The sequence below is a fragment of the Sinohyriopsis cumingii genome, chromosome 1 (assembly GCF_028554795.1).
Source record: "Sinohyriopsis cumingii isolate HCF-2022 chromosome 1, ASM2855479v2, whole genome shotgun sequence".
NCBI classification, from domain to species: domain Eukaryota; kingdom Metazoa; phylum Mollusca; class Bivalvia; order Unionida; family Unionidae; genus Sinohyriopsis; species Sinohyriopsis cumingii.
Window position 1 is genome coordinate 145,981,292 of NC_142961.1, and position 25,570 is coordinate 146,006,861.

The 25,570-nt window shown below is 34.0% G+C and overlaps 1 protein-coding gene across 4 annotated transcripts in view; it reads right to left on the reverse strand.

Moving 5' to 3' along the window:
• LOC149808098 (zinc-regulated GTPase metalloprotein activator 1-like) overlaps positions 1-23,723 on the reverse strand; it is a 91,812-nt gene extending 68,089 nt beyond the window's left edge. The window contains exons 1-8 of one of the 4 annotated variants that reach the window (XM_089973469.1): positions 23,646-23,723; positions 22,418-22,510; positions 18,529-18,615; positions 12,336-12,432; positions 10,664-10,755; positions 7,657-7,716; positions 2,717-2,754; positions 1,243-1,289 (exon numbers count right to left, since the gene is read on the reverse strand). In XM_089973469.1, the coding sequence (XP_089829595.1) occupies positions 1,243-1,289; positions 2,717-2,754; positions 7,657-7,716; positions 10,664-10,755; positions 12,336-12,432; positions 18,529-18,615; positions 22,418-22,505 (509 nt within the window). In that variant the 5' untranslated portion in view covers positions 22,506-22,510; positions 23,646-23,723. The other 3 variants (XM_089973468.1, XM_089973470.1, XM_089973471.1) reach the window with 3 other exon arrangements.
• Between the last annotated feature and the right edge of the window lie 1,847 nt (positions 23,724-25,570).

Consider the following 25,570-nt stretch of genomic DNA (forward strand, 5'->3'; position numbering starts at 1 on the left):
CAGTATGTTATTGAAAGATCACCAGGGATTTGGTGTTTTCGGATCTATTCCAAAATAGCTTTCAAAATGTGTTTCCTACTCAATTTTCAGGTGAAAATGACAAAAACCTCCAGGGGTTAATGTGTTAATACTGGCCGCCATGTATAGCCTATCGTGTGTTGAAAAATGGCATTCAACCCTACAACAACAACTTTAGATCTTTTTATATGGATGAAATGTCAAATTTCCATCTGTAAATCAAACGGATTGAGAATAATTTTAATCTGTAGCTGTTTAATTTTTTGTCGAAGATTGGCAAAGATTAAGCAGATTAGCACATGAATTAAAACACAAATCATATATCCAAAGTTTATGTACAACTCACACCATATCTAATCCAATGTCTAACTCTCCACTTTGAGTCAACTCCACAAATCCTCAATCTTGCAACAAGCATGGTGATGTCATGAACTTGAGAACTGTATTGAATCACATACCCATTCCTTTTTCTAAAGTACTCCTGATTTTTTTGACCCGACATGTTTAAAAATTAAAAAAGATCCCTCTCCTCTAAATCTTTTCAGTTGTTTAACATTGAGTCACATCCATGAATACAACTTTAACTGGCATTTTTTACTATTCTTTTTACAGTACTGACTAGTTAGCTGACAAATTCACTTTATCAAAATAAGAAATGTGAGATACATGTTTCAAATAGAAGAAACCAGTCTGTTTTGTATAAAATTCATCATCTACAACTGCTGTAACAATGTACTCCTTCAAATATGTAAGCACTTTGCATGCACTATGCAAGTACTTTGCTGACAATATGCAAGCACTTTGCATGCACTATGCAAACACTTTGCTGGGACTATGTAAGCACTTTGCAGGCACTATGCAAGCACTTTGCTGGCAATGTGTAGTCGTCTTCTGTTCTAGAATATTTTCTCACATACAAATGTTTAAGAGTAACATGAGTTTTAAACAGAACAAACACAGATTTTGTTTGCTTTCTTTCATTTTATTTTGATCATTGCACCTAAAAGAGAAATCTAAACAGCTGAACATAATATGAAATCATAATGACCACACCAAAATCATAATGGTTGGCAGGTATTTGGATGTTCAGACAGAAAGACCCAAATCAAGATCCACCTCACTTCACATCAAAATGCTAGCAGTGGAAGCAAAAAGGCGTGGTTTAAACAAGTTTTTTTTACAAATTGGTTTTCAAAAATGTTTAGATTTCAGACCATGACTTACCTTGTAGCTTCATTAACTGAATAGTCTTTCTTCTTTTCTTGCAATTGCTATATTTCAAATAAAAAGATTTCCTGTGTATGTCTGTGTGGTTCAATGAAATAAATAACAGAAACAACACCTAATAAAATTATGATCAATGTTTGTTTACATTATCTTTGTGGATATATTTAAACTGTATTCTTGACATTAAAATTGAATGTAAAATTCAGCAAGTGGCTTCAACTGCTAAAAACAATATTGACTATGGACCTGAAGACTAAAATGCATTGCAATAATTCATATAAATAACTTAGACTATCTCACTGCTATTCTGTGGCTCAAATTTTTTAATATCTGCATAAAAATCCTAGCCACTGGTAATATCCGGGGTCCAGAGGGTCAAAGGCAAACAACATATTTTACACTCATAAAAAACTGCTCCTGGTGCAACTTATGATCATAAAATAAACCAAAATAATCATTAGAAAAACTAATAAACTTACTAAAAATGTTCAACTTCAGTTCAATAATTTCACAACATTTATAGTCACATGAAGTTATTTCATGCACATGTCAGTGTTCACATCATAATTAAGTCACAATAATTTCTCAATTTTTGAAGCAAATATATTATACCACTTTCTTTTCATAACAAATCTGTAAAATAAACACCAAAGTATATCAACTATATACAAATAATCCCATACATTCACTTGTCTTTTTCTCCAATGGACACAACCTGTTGATATGCTAGTCGAGCTCATTTGGCGGCTTTGGCAAAGATTTCTTTAGCCTTCTTTTTTGTCACCACTGACTTTTTTTGCTCAATGTGCAATTGTTTCTTTTCCTTCTCCATGAGAGCCTTTTTCCTTTCAAGCTGGTGCTTGTATTGGTGACATGCAATACACATATTTTGAAAAGGGGCTACATCTGTTCTCTCATGCAAGAAATCTTTCTTCTTATAGTAATTAACTGCACTTTTTCCAGACGCCTTCTGAGCTTCAATTTTTCTGTATACAGCTTTTTTTGTAGGTGCTGTTCCAAATTCTTCCAACCATGATTACCGTAATTCAGATCTTTATTGCAGAGGTCACAAAATGCCAGTCCTCTAGTGTTCAGTTTTCTTATAAACTGACCAACTAAATTTCCGTCAACTTTTTGCTCCAGCCATTCCCATTTCCATACGTTTTTTTTTTAAATTTATCTAAACTTTTCGTGTCAAGGTCTCTCTCAACAACTTGGGATGCCACGTTTTGCAAGCATGCTTCTTCTTGGATTCACGGTACTAATTCACTTCCTGTAGTAAACCTAAGCAAACACCATGATATTAAAAATTCAAATTTAAAATTTTTGAGTGCTCATGGTCAAACCTATATTTATCAGTATAGATGAAACCTGGATGTCAGGTATGGATATGGAATAGAAACAACATGTAGATTTGGTAATTCAACCACTACAAACCACTAACAAAAGACAATTATAGAATTTTACATACCTGTGGACAATTTTTGGCATCAATCATTGTGATTATTCCTGAAAATATAATAACCAGTTGAGTTTATCATGTAAATGAACACTGTAAATTTACTATTTTTGTGGGGTACAAATCAATAAAAAAGTAATTTTCTCCAAAACAACAAAGATTTTATACCATTGAAGTCACATGGATTTGCAGCATGTGTAGTGACGTTTCAACAGTATTTACTAAATGAAAATACAACATTTTGTTGATATCAGTTAGAAGGGAATTCTATTGTTGAATTAGTAACAAGATACTCCTAGTGGGATGATATTGTTCATCTGGCTTACATAACCATTTACTGTTTCACTAAACAGGCTTATGTAGTATTATATTAACACAACCTACATGAACTATTTTCCAAACTTTATATCACACTGACTGTACCTGCCTCTCTAAGGTGTGATCAAAATTATTCCAAAGATTAAAGTACAATTAAAATGCATTGCCTCATGCTCAAAATCGAAGTGATCCAAATTTAGAAAAGTGAAGTTTACAGGTAAAACTTTAATTTGTGGTCAACAGTGTCATATGTTTCTCACACAAACTGAAATTATAATTGAGTTTTTTTAAAGCTAAAGTCTTTCCTCTTGGTTTTGACATCAGTATGTTTCTGACGTGAAGAGCATGTTGGGACATATTTTTTTTACTGAAAGATAAAACATACAAAACAAAAAATTTCATTACTCTTTTGAGTAATGGCATCAAATATATAAAATGATATAAAATAATAATGAATAAATGTGATACACAGATGGGAAATGTTTCAGGCATTTTATCATGTTAATCCAAGCAACAAACTCTTTTTCACCAGACATATTAAACTTGCTCCCAAATAATTAAGGATTTCAAATGTGCCCAATATTTTACAAACAATTCTATGCAAATAAATTAATCACTTAGACATGTTTTTACAAGAAATATTTTCTTACTAGGCAAGAAAAGAAAAAATAGCACAGTTACTTGCAAACAAGTATCTATAACTGTGGATTCCTATCGTTAATTACAAAACTGCATATACAGCTCTCCTGTATTAAAATGTGGTATTCAGGATCCATATATGTTGACTGTAGTGTGTACCAAACTGCAACACAGAGAGAATGATAGAAAATTTGTTGAATGTGTGTATGTGTGTCAGGGTGAAGAAATAACAATATCTGAGACAGACTGAATATAATGTGTGTATGTGTGTCAGGGTGAAGTAATAACAATCTCTGAGACAGACTGAATATAATGTATGTGTGTCAGAGTGAAGAAATAACGATCTCTGAGACAAACTGAATATAATGTGTGTATGTGTGCCAGGGTGAAGAAATAACAATCTCTGAGACAAACTGAATATAATGTGTGTATGTGTGCCAGGGTGAAGAAATAACAATCTCTGAGACAAACTGAATATAATGTGTGTATGTGTGCCAAGGTGGAGAAATAACAATCTCTGAGACAAACTGAATATAATGTGTGTATGTGTGCCAGGGTGAAGAAATAACAATCTCTGAGACAGACTGAATATAATGTGTGTATGTGTGTCAGGGTGAAGTAATAACAATCTCTGAGACAGACTGAATATAATGTGTGTATGTGTGTCTGGGTGAAGAAATAACAATCTCTGAGACAGACTGAATATAATGTGTGTATGTGTGTCAGGGTGAAAAAATAACCATCTCTGAGACAGACTGAATATAATGTGTGTATGTGTTTCAGGGTGAAGAAATAACAATCTCTGAGACAGACTGAATGTAATGTGTGTATGTGTGTCTGGGTGAAGAAATAACAATCTCTGAGACAAACTGAATATAATGTGTGTATGTGTGCCAGGGTGAAGAAATAACAATCTCTGAGACAAACTGAATATAATGTGTGTATGTGTGCCAAGGTGGAGAAATAACAATCTCTAAGACAAACTGAATATAATGTGTGTATGTGTGCCAGGGTGAAGAAATAACAATTTCTGAGACAGACTGAATATAATGTGTGTATGTGTGTCAGGGTGAAGTAATAACAATCTCTGAGACAGACTGAATATAATGTGTGTATGTGTGTCTGGGTGAAGAAATAACAATCTCTGAGACAGACTGAATATAATGTGTGTATGTGTGTCAGGGTGAAAAAATAACCATCTCTGAGACAGACTGAATATAATGTGTGTATGTGTTTCAGGGTGAAGGAATAACAATCTCTGAGACAGACTGAATGTAATGTGTGTATGTGTGTCTGGGTGAAGAAATAACAATCTCTGAGACAGACTGAATATAATGGGCTAATTAAAGCCAAAGGCAGATCGTACAAACATGTACTGGCAATGTCCAAATCATTTACAATGGTTTGATGTAAAGTTTCCAACTGATGGTTGTTCAAAATTATACAAAAATTAACAGATACTTCCTTTCATCTTTACACTTCTGGTCATAGGGCAAATAGAATTACCATGTTTTATCCTGAATTAAGTTATAACAAAGTATGTCGTAACAGGGAAGAGCTGTTGTTTATACTAGACAGAAACTATACATTTTCTATACCTTTAAATATTATCATTAATTAGTTCTCCTTATAAAGTCTGTCACCGTAACAAAACACCACATGCATTTTAAAATGATTTTGGAAGCCCTTTGATGTTTTCTTATACAACAAACATTACATCTCAGTACATGCTAAATTGAAGACCACAGACCCTTGGTCAACTAGTCTTATTGTTTCATTATAGTCATATAAATGTAAAATATAAAAACCTTGTCATTTTCTATCATAAATTTGAAAATCACAGACTCCATTAAATTGATTTGGATATATACATATACTATTTTTTAAGTGTTTATTCTGTTTTGACTTTGATATAATTAACATTTAATTGCAAATCTATTCAACAATATACACCTCTATTATCTTCATTGCTGAGTTTAAATAACAAGTAATGTGTATGATCGCTTGTCCTTATAATAAATTCTGTATGGACAATGGCTTCAATAGCACACTGACAGATTTTCATTTCCCTAAAGAGAGCCTCATTTCCCTACTGGCAGTCTCACTGATTTAACCTATTCTGTAGATTCTTGCCCTCAGTCTGGTTTCAACTGGAATAACCAAAGCACTAAGCATGTTTAATTACCATGTAAATAACACTGCATAGCCATTTGTTTGTTGTGACAATGTACATCGTAATTAAAACAAGAATGAATTGTTGATTTAGCGGTGTTTGTTGATAATGGAATATAGTAGGATTGTAATATAGGAGGATTATCACAATTGTCAGGTAACTCAAAATACACTCTTTTTTCTCTTTGCAAAAGCTACAAATAAAAACCGCCCTGAATATGGTCTTGTACACAGAATTTTTTTTCATCTCTCTCTCACATGTGCACACACACATGTGCACGCGCTCATGCATATTAACAAAAATGCGATTTCAAGATTTTTACTTTTTTATTGAAATTTGATAATGAGATTATTGCTGCTGTAAAAATACAAGTTGCACTTAATTTCTTGACAATGTGGACTCGTATCATTGCATACAATTTATCAATAAATAATACCCTTAACTAATACAAGTTCAAACCATCTTAATCATTTTGCTAGTCCTACATGTAAGACCTCGACGATGATATTTATGTTTTGACTTTTGTGCACACTAAAACATAATAACATGTGATATATCTTACATGTAGGACTATCATTTTGCCAACATTACACAACATAACAGCTACATATGCTCTCAATGCAGATGAGCCTGCACAATGAGAGATTATCCTCTCTCTCTCTCTCTCTCTCATTCACTAATAATAAATTTCTTTTAGAGAACTTTTATTTTTATTGTAATTAGATTCTTGAGTTGAGAGCAGCATGAGACAGAAAATATATGTTTAGTCTGTACATTTGTACTGTTAGTTTGTTGAGTAGCATGTGTTCCATAGACTTTGTTCAGGTATGATCTCTTTATTTTTTGGAACAGCAAAATCATAATTATTCATTTTACATATAATATTTTGTACACTGAAATTAATAATTATTTTTTCGTGTGCAAAAAATTACATGAAATACGGTAGTTTATTTAAAACATATTTATTTGAGAAACTTTGTCAAATACAATTATAAACATATGATTTAGGGGATTCAGTAGAAAGCATAATCTACGGTATTTAATAAATAATCATAGAATGCTCAAGTTAATATGGATTACATCCCTTTGTAGGATCAATTAGATCAATGAAAAAGCTATTCCAGTAATCGTTCACGTGTGACCAACAGTATACTGGAAAATCAAATGTCAATGGACCAGTTGCTAAAATGTGATTAGGAAGAATGAGGTATGGTTAAAAAGGATTAAGAAAACAAAATTATTTCATATCCTTTTTAGGAACAAAGATTATGTTTTGAATTAGTACAGTACACTACAGAGTACAGATGGTAAGTGTGCTATGCGGCCTGGTGAATTTTTTATACCAGTAATTCTTATCTTTTATTTCGTGTTTGAGAAATGAGAAAATACATGCAAAATTCAAACTAAATAATGACAATACTTATAAATATAAACGTGGTCATATTAGTTTAAAACAATTTATTGACAGTAATTTAACAAGAATTTGTATTTCTATGTGACATGTTTCCAATTATGCCGATTATAAAGCAATTTTAATAGCATACCGGGTACCGTAATCCATATACAAAAAAAGAATATATGGAACCACAAGTAAATTATACTAATGTGAGATAGAATTTTCTGCAGTAAAAAAAATATCAGGAAAGCTTTCTTTTGGTCACTTAGAAATACAGTGCACATATGTAACACTGAAATTGAAGTATACATGGTCAAATCACAGTCCATTCAAATTTTAAAATTTATTTGTAAGATATATATCTTTAAAACACGATAACACTTATTTAAAAATGCATTAGCTTGAATACGGTGCAGAATAACTTACCATCTAAATATATATCAGAACAAAGCTCTTCATCAATCCAGAAAATGGAGGCAATAGGACCTGAAATTTATAAAAATCAATATATACCTATGTTTAAGAAAAGCCTGACTCAATCAAAATGCAATAAGTATCACAAAGCAAAAATATATAAGGAAGTATAAGATAATGTAATATTTAACTGATGTAGTTAACTGCACAGGGGATTTATCACAGTTAAAGTGATGAAAACAAAAATCAAATGTCCTCATTCTCGACCCCATGACCCAGCTGTAAGAGTGGTACACATAGAGAGGAAAGTATGTGATAATACATATTAGGTGATTAATGATATGGGATCATTGAAATACTAACAAATCTGTCTTATGGAGCAAACAATGGGAACTGACAAAATAGTCTCTCAATACAGGTAGTATGTTTGAAGGTTTCTATACTAAATATTTGGTGCATGAGACACTGAAAATATGGCTATTTTACAGACAGATTCATGACCTTTAAGACTGCTGAGGATAATATGGAGCTATCACAATCAGAACTAAGGTCTGTTACATAGTTTTAGAAGACTCCTGATCATGCAGATGCACCACCAGGACACTCCACAGTTGAGTTCTCCAAGATGCACCACCAGAACACTCCACAGTTGAGTTCTCCAAGATGCACCACCAGGACACTCCACAGTTGACTTCTCCAAGATGCACCAAGCCAAGTTCTCCATTAAACTCCACAGTCGTGTTCTCCATTAAACTCCACAGTTAAGTTCTCTAAGAAACTCCACAGTTAAGTTCTCTAAGAAACTCCACAGTTAAGTTCTCTAAGAAACTCCACAGTTAAGTTCTCTAAGAAACTCCACAGTTAAGTTCTCTAAGAAACTCCACATTTAAGTTCTCTAAGAAACTCCACAGTTTAGTTCTCCAAGAAACTCCACAGTTAAGTTCTCTAAGAAACTCCACAGTCGTGTTCTCCACTAAACTTTATAGTTAAATTCTCCAAGAAACTACACAGTAAAGTTCTAAATTAAACTCCATAGCTAAGTTCTCCAAGAAACTTGAACAATGAAGTTCTCCATTAAACTCCATAGTTAAGTTTTCCAATAAACTTCACTACAAATCAACACAGCTATGTTCTCTAAGAAACACCCCAGCTAAATTCTCCAAGAAACACCACTGCTAAGTTGTCCAAGAAACTCCACAGTTTGTTCTCCATTAAACTACACAGTTAAGTTCTCCAAGAAACACAAAAGCTAAGTTTTCTAAGAAACAATGCAGTTAAGTTCTCTATTGCTATGTTCTCTAAGCAACACCATAGCTAAGTTTTCTAAGAAACAATGCAGTTAAGTTCTCTACTGCTATGTTCTCTAAGCAACACCATAGCTAAGTTTTCTAAGAAACAATGCAGTTAAGTTCTCTATTGCTATGTTCTCTAAGCAACACCATAGCTAAGTTCTCTAAGAAACAATGCAGTTAAGTTCTCTACTGCTATGTTCTCTAAGCAACACCATAGTTAAGTTCTCTATTGCTATGTTCTCTAAGCAACACCATAGTTAAGTTTTCTAAGAAACAATGCAGTTAAGTTCTCTACTGCTATGTTCTCTAAGCAACACCATAGTTAAGTTCTCTATTGCTATGTTCTCTAAGCAACACCATAGCTAAGTTTTCTAAGAAACAATGCAGTTAAGTTCTCTATTGCTATGTTCTCTAAGCAACACCATAGCTAAGTTCTCTAAGAAACAATGCAGTTAAGTTCTCTATTGCTATGTTCTCTAAGCAACACCATAGCTAAGTTCTCTATTGCTATGTTCTCTAAGCAACACCATAGCTAAGTTCTCTATTGCTATGTTCTCTAAGCAACACCATAGCTAAGTTCTCTAAGCAACACCATAGCTAAGTTCTCTAAGCAACACCATAGCTAAGTTCTCTATTGCTATGTTCTCTAAGCAACACCATAGCTAAGTTCTCTAAGCAACACCATAGCTAAGTTCTCTATTGCTATGTTCTCTAAGCAACACCATAGCTAAGTTCTCTATTGCTATGTTCTCTAAGCAACACCATAGCTAAGTTCTCTAAGCAACACCATAGCTAAGTTCTCTATTGCTATGTTCTCTAAGCAACACCATAGCTAAGTTCTCTAAGCAACACCATAGCTAAGTTCTCTATTGCTATGTTCTCTAAGCAACACCATAGCTAAGTTCTCTATTGCTATGTTCTCTAAGCAACACCATAGCTAAGTTCTCTATTGCTATGTTCTCTAAGCAACACCATAGCTAAGTTCTCTAAGCAACACCATAGCTAAGTTCTCTAGCAAACTTCACAACTAGATTCTCCACATTAAAGTTCTCTAAGAAACTTCCCAGATATATTCTCCTAAAGCTATGTTCTCTCCGATTTACACAGCTAAGTTCTCCACCATAGCTAATTGCACAGCTAAGTTCTCCACCACAGCTATGTTCCCCACCACAGCTAATTCCACAGCTAAGTTCTCAAAGCATTTCTAAGCATATCTATAGTAAGAAAAGGAATCTGGGCAAAGTTTATTCCTCTAGAAAATTATGCAGGCTGTGTGGGATATGCGAATACATGTTAAAAAGTTAACTAGCTTAGTGAACATAGCTTGACTCACTAGTTTAATAAGTTGGTAAAAGGCAAATAAATACAAAATCGTGACCTTTCATACCATGGAAATGCTATAATATGGCTGAGGAATATGACTGAGAAGTTACTTGTAGTGCATCCTACTCTGACAACACCACTGTATCAGAAATTTCAGATTCTATACTTCTAAATAATCTGAATCTGATAAAAAGACTAATATGTCAGGATCTATCAGACATCAAGAAACAAAAGGTCAATGGTCAATGTTTAGTAATAAAATTTTTAAAAAAATGCATAAATCACATAACATTGTGCTGGTCAATCAAGTGTACACTAATGGCCTAATTTATACCCCCTTCTTCTGATGCAAAACACAAGTGCCTCCATCCACCTTTGTGTATATTAGTGTCCACATCTATTACCTGGATCAGCAAGGCCTGTTGTCTCTAGAAGAATGTAATCAAACTTTCCCTTCTTGGTCATCAAGTTTTCAATTGCCTTAACGCCATTATCTCTATAATGAAGGAGAAATAAACAATAATATCAATATTTAAAACTACCCAAAAAAATCTAAACCAGTATTTAAACCTTGAAACTTTAATCCTAGTGTACAACAAATTTTTACCTATCAAACCCATAAACCAGTGATCTAAGCTTTTGACTTCAAGATCAAATTTGATATCAATTTTCCCTGAAGCTCTTGTTCAAAGATGCCACAATTTGCTCTGCCTCTGTGGAACCAAATTTCTGTTTTGATTTCATGTATCATTCTGCATTTATGTGAAGGGAATCTGGATGATGACAATTCAAGGACGATCTTTTAAAGCTGTTATGCAATGAATGAGGTACCTTGTACACTTTTGTGTTTCTCTGAATATTCACTGCAGAAAGAGCACACTGCAACCTTTCCTGGGCCATTCTTCATTCATTTGTATTCATTTCTTAGTTTCTTCATTTGATCACATTTGTCTACATGTTCTTTCTTGTCATCATCTAATTTTTGCAATTTCACAGCAGTGGTGCACCTTGCAAATATTTCCACATGTTTACAACTCTCACTGCACAATGCATTCAATATTTTTATCTACAACAATATAAATACCAAAACACATTGTTCTGTATAATTCTGGACTAGTTTTTGAGTTGGTGAACATGACCGTTTCTGATTGGTGGATTAGTTGTTGAGTTGGTGAATGTGACCTTTTCTGATTGGTCAATAATTTTGTTAATGTCAGTAATAAAGTCAGTACTTGCAGTAGGATAATTACATGTGTGTGAATACAATAATTACTGTAAATTACTTAATAAGTTATTAAGTGGTTTAATACATGTTGACTAGCATTTATTGTGCTTCATCAAGTACTGGATGTTGGCCAGTATGCAATTAACACAATAAACAGATTAATTACCATTAAAGGGAATGTCAACCCACATTTTATTTGATACAGCTGACACAAACCTTATTAATATTTAATTTATGATAAAGACCAGCAGTAATTTCCACTGTTCCAGCAGATTAGTGATGTCTGGGGTTTTAGTGATCCATAGGCAAAGTCAATCACCATCAGTTAACTGATTAGCATTAATTTCAAATGATGAGATAAAGCAGTGGTTCTGACCCTTTTTTTGTGGCAACCCAGATTAGGTTTGTGGTGTTAGCCCTGCCACCTATCAAATGCCAAAAAAACGCTTGGGTAGGAAATTTCAAATTATTTCAGTTACTGTTGTTGAACCACTCAAAACAGCACTGCAATCAAATTTTGGGTCACAACCCACGGGTTAAGAACCATGGTGCTAAAGTATTGTTTTACCTAATTCAAATTTACAAATCAATGGATGTCAGTTGAACCCGTAAAACATCTAATGATGGGGACCAGCCTAAGCAATCATTAAAAACAGGTAGGTTCTTACTGCATCTTGATAAACTAGGCTTATTATATAAATGGGACCTTTGTATTAGATCTTAATACACAGGTGGTTGTTATCAGTAGGTTGTCAATAAAGCAGATATGATTAAAAAGTATTATACTAAAGTAATTTTATTTGGAGCTGTCCAAGTGGGTGCATGTGGTGATAAGGACATCTTCATCTTACTTGACGGAACAGCAGAGACAGCCGTTCCTGAGTTCCAGCCATTCCTCAAAGAGCTCTCCAGCTGACCCCACAGACATGGACTTCTCAACTGAGTCACCTGGAACAAATATATAGGTTACAGTAACCAACCATTTGTTGCATCTTACTTAAATGTCATCCAATATAAAAATCAGTTTAAACAAGAAGTACTCACAATTGTTTGTGCCAAAAAGTAACCCTTATGATAACAGCCTGATCTTTTAATAATTTCAAAGATCTATTATGAAAATTTTAAAAAATTGCAGTGAAAAAGTCTATGTATATTTATACCTGTGACATTTGAATAGGGATAATAAAAAATGCTCATCATTTTGTGCAACTAGTTTTGCATTTTCTGTATGCTTCTTCAGGCACAAAATGTTTTGAAAAAAACGAATGATGTCTTTTACATTTTAAAATAACAATTACGTCATTGACATAAATGATATCTCTCATCATAACAATTTTAAAGATAAGGAAAACTGAATCAGTAAAATAATAAAACAGAGACAAACATACAATTATATATTTATAAAGGATATACAACATATCAACTTGGTATCAAGGCCATTATGATACAAAGTATCTACTTTATGAATCCAATAACTTTCCTTTATCAGTTTATTCATGTCTCCATGCACTATATCTATTGGCTTGAAAGAAAGATCGAGAGTGATTATTGGTACTAAAAAGTATTGAAATATTAGAGGAGAACTGAAGATCTCTATAAATTTTTTTACACAAAGTGATGATTATTCATTCCTTTAGAAACTTGTTGAAGTGTTTGTCCAACATATTGCATGTTACATTTTTCACTGGTTATCAAATAAATCACGTCAGTTGATATGCAGTTAGTGTTATAACACAGAGAGAATACTTCTTTTGTACTGGAGCTACTAAAATAAGTACTTTCTCTTATAGTTGTACTTTGAGAGCACTGATGTCTGTTACACTTAGATGATGAAAAATATATTTTTTTATTTTCTACCAGTATAGTTCTAATAATAAATATTGCAAATTCTTGGGTCTTCTCTAAGCCAGAACTGGTTTATTTTTGAAATGTGTTTTTACACTGTTTTTATTTGATAAATTAAGGAGATTCCAATATTTTATAATTACAAGGCCTTCATTAGGTAGTGAAGGATTATATTGCATTGTGAAAGGAATTAAATTTTTCACTACTGTATATTTTGTAGTGTTTAAAGCTTCATGCTGAGTAAAATTTGGGTTTTGTTCAGCAAAGAATCATTTATATGTGCAGGATGATTTTCTATTCTGTAAATACGTTTTTAATTCATTCAATGAATTTTGTAATTGACAATCATTTGTAACAATCTGTTGGTATCTTTTGGCCTGGTGATATGATATGATATGAAGAATATTCCACATATTGGTGGGTATTAGTTTCCTTAATATGAACATTTGTAGAGACAGTATCATCAATAAGAATATTCCACAAATTGGTGGGTATTAGTTTCCTTGATATGAACATTTGTAGAGACAGTATCATCAATAAGAATATTCCACAAATTGGTGGGTATTAGTTTCCTTAATATGAACATTTGTAGAGACAGTATCATCAATAAGAATATTCCACAAATTGGTGGGTATTAGTTTCCTTAATATGAACATTTGTAGAGACAGTATCATCAATAAGAATATTCCACAAATTGGTGGGTATTAGTTTCCTTGATATGAACATTTGTAGAGACAGTATCATCAATAAGAATATTCCACAAATTGGTGGGTATTAGTTTCCTTGATATGAACATTTGCAGAGACAGTATCATCAATAAGAATATTCCACATATCGGTGGGTATTAGTTTCCTTGATATGAACATTTGCAGAGACAGTATCATCAATAAGAATATTCCACATTACGGTGGGTATTAGTTTCCTTGATATGAACATTTGCAGAGACAGTATCATCAATATGAATATTCCACATATCGGTGGGTATTAGTTTCCTTGATATGAACATTTGCAGAGACAGTATCATCAATATGAATATTCCACATATCGGTGGGTATTAGTTTCCTTGATATGAACATTTGTTGAGACAGTATCATCAATATGAATATTCCACAAATTGGTGGGTATTAGTTTCCTTGATAGGAACATTTGTAGAGACAGTATCATCAATAAGAATATTCCACAAATTGGTGGGTATTAGTTTCCTTGATAGGAACATTTGTAGAGACAGTATCATCAATAAGAATATTCCACATATTGGTGGGTATTAGTTTCCTTGATAGGAACATTTGTAGAGACAGTATCATCAATATGAATATTCCACATATTGGTGGGTATTAGTTTCCTTGATATGAACATTTGTAGAGACAGTATCATCAATATGAATATTCCACAAATTGGTGGGTATTAGTTTCCTTGATATGAACATTTGTAGAGACAGTATCATCAATAAGAATATTCCACAAATTGGTGGGTATTAGTTTCCTTGATAGGAACATTTGTAGAGACAGTATCATCAATATGAATATTCCACATATTGGTGGGTATTAGTTTCCTTGATAGGAACATTTGTAGAGACAGTATCATCAATATGAATATTCCACATATTGGTGGGTATTAGTTTCCTTGATATGAACATTTGTAGAGACAGTATCATCAATATGAATATTCCACAAACTGGTGGGTATTAGTTTCCTTGATATGAACATTTGTAGAGACAGTATCATCAATATGAATATTCCACAAATTGGTGGGTATTAGTTTCCTTGATATGAACATTTGTAGAGACAGTATCATCAATAAGAATATTCCACAGATTGGTGGGTATTAGTTTCCTTGATATGAACATTTGTAGAGACAGTATCATCAATAAGAATATTCCATTTCCTTGATATGAACATTTGTAGAGACAGTATCATCAATATGAATATTCCACAAGTTGGTGGGTATTAGTTTCCTTGATATGAACATTTGTAGAGATAGTATCTTCAATATTTTTATTGCATTTACATCCCATCGAGTGAAAACGAATTAGGCAATCAATGAATTTTTTCAGTTCTTCTTCTGAATGGTTCCAGATCATAAATACATCATCTAAAAATGTAAACCAAACAGCTGGATTATGTTTTTCTTCTAATTTACCCATGAAAAAGAAGCATATGAAGGAACCATAGGACTACCCATTGCCATACCCATTATTTATTTAATTTGGATTACTAAATTGGAAATAATTATTTTCCAAGATAAGTTTTATTATTTTACAAATATCTTTCACTAGATAGTGTGATATTATTAGGATTGTTATCAAGAAAATATTTACATGCTTCAATACCATCTGTATGCAGAATGCTGGTATACAGTGATGTTACATCTAATGATACCAGGACTGAATTATCAGATAGCTGTGGAATAGACTTCAACTTTTTAATGAAATCAGTAGTACCTTTAATGTATGAAGGAAGTGATTTCATTAAAGGTTCTAAAACACTATCAATACATTTGGATAGGTTGTTGTTGGGTTTAACACAATTTTTCAGCACACAATAGGCTATGCATGGCAGCCAGTATAAATGGTGTAGGAAGAACCCGGGAAAACACCGGGAAGAACCACCGACCCACAAGAAGCTACTGGCAAGCTTTCTCACATACCCACATTGGCCGAATCCTAGACTCGAACCCACGCTGAGGTGAGATGGCAGTGATCTGTAAAGGAGAGCACTTTAGACCACTCGGCCACTCGGGGCCCTCAATTTGGATAGGTTTTCAGTATATGAATTACAACCTGATATGATGGGTCATCCTAGATAATTTAAAGGTAAATTATAGTCATACTTTTTATGAGTTTGGGTAATATTTAGAATTGAGGTGTGCATATTTTAAGAGGGAAAGTATCAATTTCTTTATATACAGAATTATTATTTTTTGCGATCCCATTAATGCATGTGGAAATTTTTGATTTAATTTATAATGACAGGTCTCTGTTAATTTGTTTGAAGTATTTGTCATCATTGAATTGACGTTCAACTTCCTTAACATAATCTTCCTGATTCATAATAATAATAGAGTTTGATTTATCAGCTTTTTAATCATAATAGTATCGTCATTCATTAGACTATGTAAAGACTCAATTTGATCCTTAGAAATGTTACTATAATATTGCTTTTGATGATTCCCATGTGTGACCTTGTGTGATATACCTGTGATAGTAATTTTATGCCAAAAATGATATCAACTTTCATCAGTATACAAAAGGTTGGTTTGGTTTTGTGGGGTTTAATGCCAGATTTCAGTACATGACAGGCTATGCATATCATCCAGTATATTTAGTGGAGGAAGAACCCCAGAACCACAATCCCACAGGAAGCTACTAGCTGACAGGAAGCTACTAACCAGCTGGAAGCTACTAACCTGCAGGAAGCTACTAACCCACGGGAAGCTACTAACCCACAAGAATCTACTAACCTACTGGAAGCTACTAACCTACAAGAATCTACTAATCTACTGGAAGCTACTAACCCACAGGAAGCTACTAACCTACAGGAAGCTACTAACCCACAGGAAGCTACTAACCTGCAGGAAGCTACTAACCCACGGGAAGTTAGTAACCCACAGGAAGCTACTAACCTACAGGAAGCTACTAACCCACGGGAAGCTACTAACCCACTGGCAGCTACTAATCCACAGGAAGCTACTAATCTACTGGAAGCTACTAACCTACTGGAAGCAACTAACCTACAGGAAGCTACTAACCCACGGGAAGCTACTAACCCACTGGCAGCTACTAATCCACAGGAAGCTACTAATCTACTGGAAGCTACTAACCCACTGGAAGCTACTGACCCATAGGAAGCTACTAACCCACAGGAAGCTACTAACCTACGGGAAGCTACTGACCTGCAGGAAGCTACTAATGTACTGGAAGCTACTAACCTGCACGAAGCTACTAACTTACTGGAAGCTACTAACCAACAGGAAGCTACTAACCCAAAGGAAGCTACTAACCCACTGGCAAAATTTTCTCGGACACCCATGTTGGGTGAGCTAAAACTCATATTTTTGTGGACAGCAATGCTATGTGTGAGTGATCTGCAAAGCATTATTATACTGAGACACAATATGTACAGAACAATATTCTGAGAATAGCATAATATATCAAACCATAGTATAGTGGGCATAATTAAATTTGTGTTAATGATGGTGTTTTGGAAAAGTGTGTGTGTGTGTGTCTGTGTGTGTGTGTGTGGTTTGGATTTTGAACGTAGTGTTAACAATTTTCCAGTCATATCGCTATGATGTATGCAGTGTGGTAGTTTATTTAGATGTCTTGCACTGGGCCATCATGCCACAGACATGTAGCATCATGTCTCACCCAGTCACATTATCCTGAAACCAGGCCAACCAGTCCTAACACTAACCTTATAATGTTGAGTGCTAAGTGAGGCAGCTGCTAGTACTATTTTTTAAAAGTCTTTGGTATGACTTGGCCAGTGCTTAAACCCGCAACCTCCCACTTCCGAGGCAGAAACTCTAACCACTTAGGCCACTGGAGTGGTCATATTTTGGAATAGAAATGAAGATATAAAGCTTTGGGAGCTTTCATTAACGAACATATTGAAGAGAGTCAAGTAAACATATATTTTGGTTTGGGTCAAGTAAAATATTATTTTGGCAAAGTTTTAATACTTTAACTTCTTAGCCACTCACTTTTAATGATTTTAAAAAGGAATAATTTTGTAACTTTTAGAGAACAATCAATTACAGGAAATCAAACTTTTATTCTTCTTGGGCCAAATGATTGTGGATGAAGTCTCTTTTAGAAAAGAAAAGAAAGAAAAAACCTTAGCACCTTCCAAAAACTTTTATCTCAACCAGAGAGTCAGTACTTGAAGGATTGAATCATACAGCATAAAATCTATTGCTTAAAACATGAATCATTACACCAAGGGCAGAAAAATATGGTACCCGGCAGCATGGCAGAACCGAATGTTTGAGTCATGCAACCAACTTTTCTAAAATAAAAAGTATTTTTCTTAAATACATACAAAGTATGGATACCAAATAAACTACACCACATATCGTTTTAATTTCCATACTTTTAGGATGTAGTGTCTTTATCCCAAATTATAACCATAATAGAAATGCAATTAAGAACTAAGGACAGGAACAATTTTTCTTAACATCCATAACATTCATGTATCATACCTTCTCCAAACTCATTCATGATAACGGCAATCCTTTTCCCATGCTGCTTTGACAAGATGTAGTTCAGAAGAGTTGTCTTCCCTGATCCTGTGTAAGAAAATGTTAAATCCCTTGTACATGTATCAATACATTTGGGTACAGTACTCTTGCTGACAATTTGAATATGAATCTGACATGCACATCAACTGACCTTAGTTTCAGAATTAATAAGGTGTTAATTATAAAGTTAGTCATCACCATCATGTAATAAGGTGTTAATTATAAAGTTAGTCATCACCATCATGCAATAAGGTGTTAATTTTAAAGTTAGTCATCACCATCATGTAATAAGGTGGCAATTATAAAGTTAGTCGTCACCATCATGTAATAAGGTGTTAATTATAAAGTTAGTCATCACCATCATGTAATAAGGTGGCAATTATAAAGTTAGTCGTCACCATCATGTAATAAGGTGGCAATTATAAAGTTAGTCATCACCATCATGTAATAAGGTGGCAATTATAAAGTTAGTCATCACCATCATGTAATAAGGTGGCAATTATAAAGTTAGTCATCACCATCATGTAATAAGGTGTTAATTATAAAGTTAGTCATCACCATCATGTAATAAGGTGGCAATTATAAAGTTAGTCATCACCATCATGTAATAAGGTGTTAATTATAAAGTTAGTCATCACCATCATGTAATAAGGTGTTAATTATAAAGTTAGTCATCACCATCATGTAATAAGGTGTTAATTATAAAGTTAGTCATCATGATTACGTAATAAGGTGGCAATTATAAAGTTAGTCATCACGATCATGTAATAAGGTGTTAATTATATTGCTTTTGTGGCCAAATACATTCAATGAAACTTTTTGTAAAGTAATATATCAGCAATGCTTCAAAAGATTATTTCAAACTTCACAGCAAATTAAACAAAACCACAAATGACATTCCTTTTCTTATCGCTGGTCTTGAGATTTTACCTAAAGTAAAAGTATATCATGTACATTATTCAAGTAAAGCCACATGAATGCTGTAACTAATGAATGCCACTTCAAGATTTTAACTGAAACAAAAATATTTTTGAAAAAATAAAGCACATACACACTAGCTCAAATGCATCAAGACTTCACATAGTAATAGGAAACATTTCAACAGCTCATCTTGCAGAACCAAAGTCTAAGTGAAACACTTCTTATTAGGAATGTTAAACATCACTGGTAACAGACAGTCTTGGAAATTGGACATAACCTTGGAAAATGAAATAAATCTTTGAAACAAATCTTATGTCAATTCATCCTGTCTATCATGAGCGGAATTTCTAAGAATAGTTTTACATAAGAGCATAGACATGTTGTCAACGGACCTCTATCAAGAAGCAAACGTGGAATAAGCAAAGCTCCCAATAATTTTCAAAAACTGGATGCCAGGACTTCTTAGGTAGGAATTTGGACATTCCCTTAGGTAGGAATTTGGACATTCCTTTAGGTAGGAATTTGGACATTCCCTTTTTTGAACCTGTAAGTACCATCTCCCAGATCAATCGACTGAGAGATACTTATTTTTATACCATAACCAACAAAACTAACTTAAAATTAAAACTGTTTATTATCCACACAGAGGGATGCTGTGATATACTCCATCAATCCATAACTATATACAGAGGTGTGTGTGTGTGTGTTACAGTAATGTTCTTCCAAACATCAAAGTTAGACACATGAAATGTGGGTCAATGATAGTTCTATGGGTGAAGGTTGCATCAACATATTTGGAATACAGATCGACATGCTCTTGAGGGTGGGAATAGAGGTGATTTTGTGAAAATTTACAATAACTCACATGTTTGAGACTTGATATGTGTGATCAATGACCCAACTGTCAAAAATGTCAGACTGTGACCCCACTGCAGATGCTCTGGTGTCCTTCCCAAACCCAATGGCCTTAGCCCCAGGTCATAACATAGAAACCATTGAGATTCCCACATAATAACCATACATAAACATTTTGGGCATAAAAAGAAAACTAATAAATATAACTGATATTGACCCTGGGGTTTATCCCTAACCCCAGGGGCTTAGCTCCTGGATCATAACTTGGAAACTTTTCAAATCCTGACCTTATAAGCATGGGTATCAAAAGACAAATTTACATATGCAAATAATATTGATCAAAGGGTCCAACGCTACCCCTTCATGGAGTTAGATCTTGGTTCAGAACCTGAAAACTATATACATGTACTGGGAATTAAAAGAATAATTTAAAAATGCATCTGACATTGGGGATAATCTTCCCCTTCCGAGGATTTAGCCCTTGGGTCAAAGCTTGAAAGCCATTTACATACTTACTGAACATAAGACAAATGCGCATATATTAATTTTAGTCCTTGGAACACACTTCACCTTCTGAGGCCTACCCAAGAGGCCAACATTTGATGTGGATGTCAAAAAGTGGAAGTATGTTTCACAAAGACAGAATTAGAGTGTTCAGCTTTTTACATGTAAACATTTTCAGCAGTAATATTTTATATAAGACAGATGGATATACTGGAGTTTTTAGGATAATCATTGCTTTGTGGTTGGGAGTGATTGTGATTTATTAATCATATACATTTTGTGGACAACTCTTTTTTTTTATAGCAGTTTTATCCACCGTCTTAAATATCAGTGTCTTAACATTTCTGCATCTCCATGAACAATTTCACCCTGCCTCAACAACATTCATACTTTCTGAGCAGTCAGTGGTTCCAAATCTCACTGAAGTCTAAATATTTATCAAGCCTTGTTACTTCTTCGGTTCATTAATGTGCTATTTAAAAGCTTTCACTCCAATTTATAATAGTTATCTCATAAGTAATTGAATTACTTTAAACAAACCAACTGTTCCATCCAATTAGGTCTGTAAAGCACATCTTCATGAGACAGATACAAATTCTGACTCTGACAATGTTCTCGCCATCATCATAAATCATTAGTGCTCATTAAGTAACATGGTCACACCACCATAAAAAACATCAAAAGTACCCATTGCTTGGCTAGCCCCATGTTGACCTGGCTAATAAGATTAGTTTGTAGAATTTGGGGATTCAGAATCAAAAGGCAGGATTTTTCCCATGTAGGAAAAGAGAGATCCAAACAAACAAAAGTAATGGAATGGTTCAACACTGAATGGAAGAAGTGGCAGCAAAAACTGGTATGGGTAAGTGAAGAAAAGATAGATATTAAATAAATTCAAAGACTGTCACATGTTTGGGGATGAACACATTATTATCTTGAGAAAAAAGAATATTATGTAAATATGTTTACTTTCTTGTATATTTCATTTTATTTTATACTTTTATGCTGATAATGCACATTTTAAAAGATTTTCTTTTGCTGTAGTACGCTTATCTAGATGTTATCATAAATTCTTGGTGAGAACTCTTTTGTTAAATATGAAGTTGGTAACAAGGAAACAAGTCTGGCTACCCTTCCTCCCCCATTAGACCCTGAAAGTCAAATGTTCATCTACAGGGTGTATAGACCAGAATTTACAACCTGTAACATGGCAGGTGGGAAGACACAAAGTTTGCACTGATTATTTTGACACTGCACCATGTGTATGTGTCTTTCATAAATGAGTAGGCCATCAATTACATTTCTGCACCAACTGCACAAAAATACTGAATGGTGCAAAAAGCCACCTTGATAGAATTCTGAAATTGGTACCTGTTGCGACCCTGTTTTATGCATGTCATATTTTTAACAAAGGAGATGAATTTGACAAAGGAAACAAATCTCATAGAAACTGAACATACTCCAACAGAATAAGTGTTTAAAATATAAGAATATCTAAATGTTTTAAATATAGTTTATCTTTAAGTTCTGAGACTTAATAGATCTTACCATAATATCTAAGATATCTTACCAAGGAAACCAGTAATGATGGTAATGGGAACTTTTTTGTTGGCTGGAACCAAGTCTGGAATTTGGTCCACATCTTCTTCATCTGACATACTGACTGTAAAAAAAAACACCAAAAGCTAGGAAAATAACAGTTTTGACGTAAAACCATGTGTCTTAAAGTATAGAAAAATCTGGAGGACAAAAATGTTCAGTAAATCTGTCAGACGAGGGAGGCTCACAACATTTATTTTGTAAACATTCACACTTTTAAGTTATGGAAGACAATTGATATTTCTAGAAAATTACAAGGAACACAGCAGAAATAGCTGAAACAATCAATATATTATTCACTTTTTATGGTATTTTTCAGAATTTCATCTCAACTAGGACTTGTTTTGATTACTGAAATATTTTAAAACATTGTCATATATTCAAGATTTTGAAAGAAATATGAAATTTACACAACGTTATATCAATTTTTTTAAACTACACTTTCGAATTATCCAAATGCATTCATTTTCACAAACATAATAAAAACATTTTGCATAATTTGGAAAAATCCAAATATGTGGTCACAAAATCAGTGGGCCACACCAGAGCAATATCATCTGAATGGTTAGCTGGAACCTTTGATTTGACTATAATTTCTCTTCTTTAAATTCCTTCTGTCAGTCTGTCCTACTGCTTACATAAATAAGTACCTGACAATTTTGCAATGTTCATAAATCAAGTAAACAATTTAGTGAGAAAAGATCTTCGGGCACTAGCTTATTTCGCCATTCACGGCTGGATTTTAAAAAGAAAAATAATACACAACAGTGTTAGAAATAGCTTTTTTGTGGCACTGCATGTTTTCCTAAGAATGTATAGTCCATGATAACGGAGGAAGTTACACATCCTACCTGTTGAAAATAGGGTATAGTGCAATCTAATCTACTATCTAAAAAAAATAATTCTGAGTAACTACAACACTAATAAACACAGATACGATTGCGTAAATATAATCAATTTTTTGTGGATACAATATTAATAATTACTCGCTTGTTACAGAAATGTTTCTTCACACTTAACCATAATTAAGAGCTGGAATATACCGACATTTACAAATCCTTGTGACATAAATACAAATTATACATTTCCTATTGTGTTAACTCCCATATACGTTCAAAATACATGTAAAGCTATTATATTTAAATTAGTTGATTTTTTTTGTGGTTTGTTTTTGTTTTGTTTTTAAAAAGGTCACGAACGGTTAAAAAAAAGTTCACAAATTCCAGCTCCAAGTCATACAGGAACTTAAGTATTATATCTACAAACTTAACCAGCTCCGTTATCTAACATAGAAGGAAGCACACCAGCTCTAATCCGGAATCTTCCGAAAATACACAGGCTATATTTTCCGGCTCTTTGTTGGGATGATCCTTGAATATCGTACAGGGACAGCGTAGAAAGAAAAACAAAACAATTAATAAACCAGCCCACCCCCAAAACCAACATAAGGTCAGCAATAAGAATAATAATGACATCTTAATGCACGTTTTGATTGAATTTTCTTTTTTCTTTTGATGAAGTTATGTTAAAGAGCAGCAGGGAGGGCGAACAGACCGAAACTAAAAGTAGAATAAATAGATAAAAACAGTTTCACAAATACAGGAGGGCCAAACACACAAAAAACAGTTCCCTGGCGATGCTAGCATCGCTCGCGGGGTCCGTCATTGAAAAATCCATGATCGGTCCGGCCCCCGCTGTGAGAAATGCTTCGACGCCAAGGAAACATTTTTATGTTAACCATACAATGTATCAAGTCCGATACGGTATCGTGTCCGCGGGTCGTGTAAATTTATTGTCACAAATCCGTGCGGGGTTCTTTGAGCGCGACTAAAGAAATTCTTAAACTTATTAATATCCATATCGCCGCTACACCATGTCTGATGAATGTTTCTCAGCGTGTGAACATCAACTCCATTAAACACCGCAAGAAGATTACAGTTATCCCTGATTACTTTTGGTATTTGTGTATAACGCTGAGTAACATAAATCACATCAGTGTTTTTATGACGACCTCGTGAAAATATTCTTGCAGGATTTTTTTGCTTGTCCAGCATCACATCATCATACACTACTAGGTTATTTATTTCCCCGTTAAGGTCTTCCACGGACGGAGCTTCTTCAATATCAGTGATAAATTCAACTACATCCTCGCCGTCTTCACTCAGCGCTTTTGCACTCTCATTAAAATCTTTTATAACATCATAACAACGTTGATCATCCACAGACGGAGCTATCAAGTATAGTTTGTCCCATTTCATCCACTTCATTATCATGTTCAGTAGCAGTTGCGTTTTACCTGATCCTGACGGTCCTATGATGATCATTCTGATAGAATTTGGTAGCACGGAATTATGCTTGACTGGTTCTTTCCTTCGCGTCGCAGAAAAATCTGTAATTTCCATTTGTATATAAGGAATAATAATTATGGATTTATATTGTGTAAAGTGTAAGGCACGAACCCCTACAAACGACATAACAACCATTACAACAAAAAATAACAGACAAGCACTCTCTGGTACGTGTACGCGATGTGGCACAAAAAAATTTAGATTTCAAAAAAAAAGCCTGACAAAGTCAGCGGAGGTGACATCGCAGCAACCCTCGGACGACTTCCAGGTACCCCTTGGGCTAAATATCCCGGAGAAAAACATCTTCCGGGATACAATTACTGCGGTCCAGGGACCCGACTAGATATCAGACTTGATGAACAATCTAAACCAAAACCGGGAGAGTATCCGATAAACGCTATCGACGCAGCGTGTCACATACATGATGTTGCTTATCGAAGTAAAGATCTACAAGACAGGCATATCGCGGATGTGAAATTAATTCATGCACTAAGCGCCATAAAAAATAAATCATTTAAGGAGTCACTCGCCAACTGGTTAATAAGATCAGCGATGAAATCTAAATTAGCATTAGGTGCTGGATAATTAATAACAATGGAAGCGATTTATTATTCCCCGGCCGGATACTGGAGAGGTAACTCAGCAATTAATAAACTCGCCAGCGCAGCAAAAGTAACACGCAAGGTTGCCAAAAATTGGCTATCAAAACAAGCAATATGGCAAATCTACCTACCACCACCTCGACAAATCAATTTTGCACATTTTGATGTTAGTAC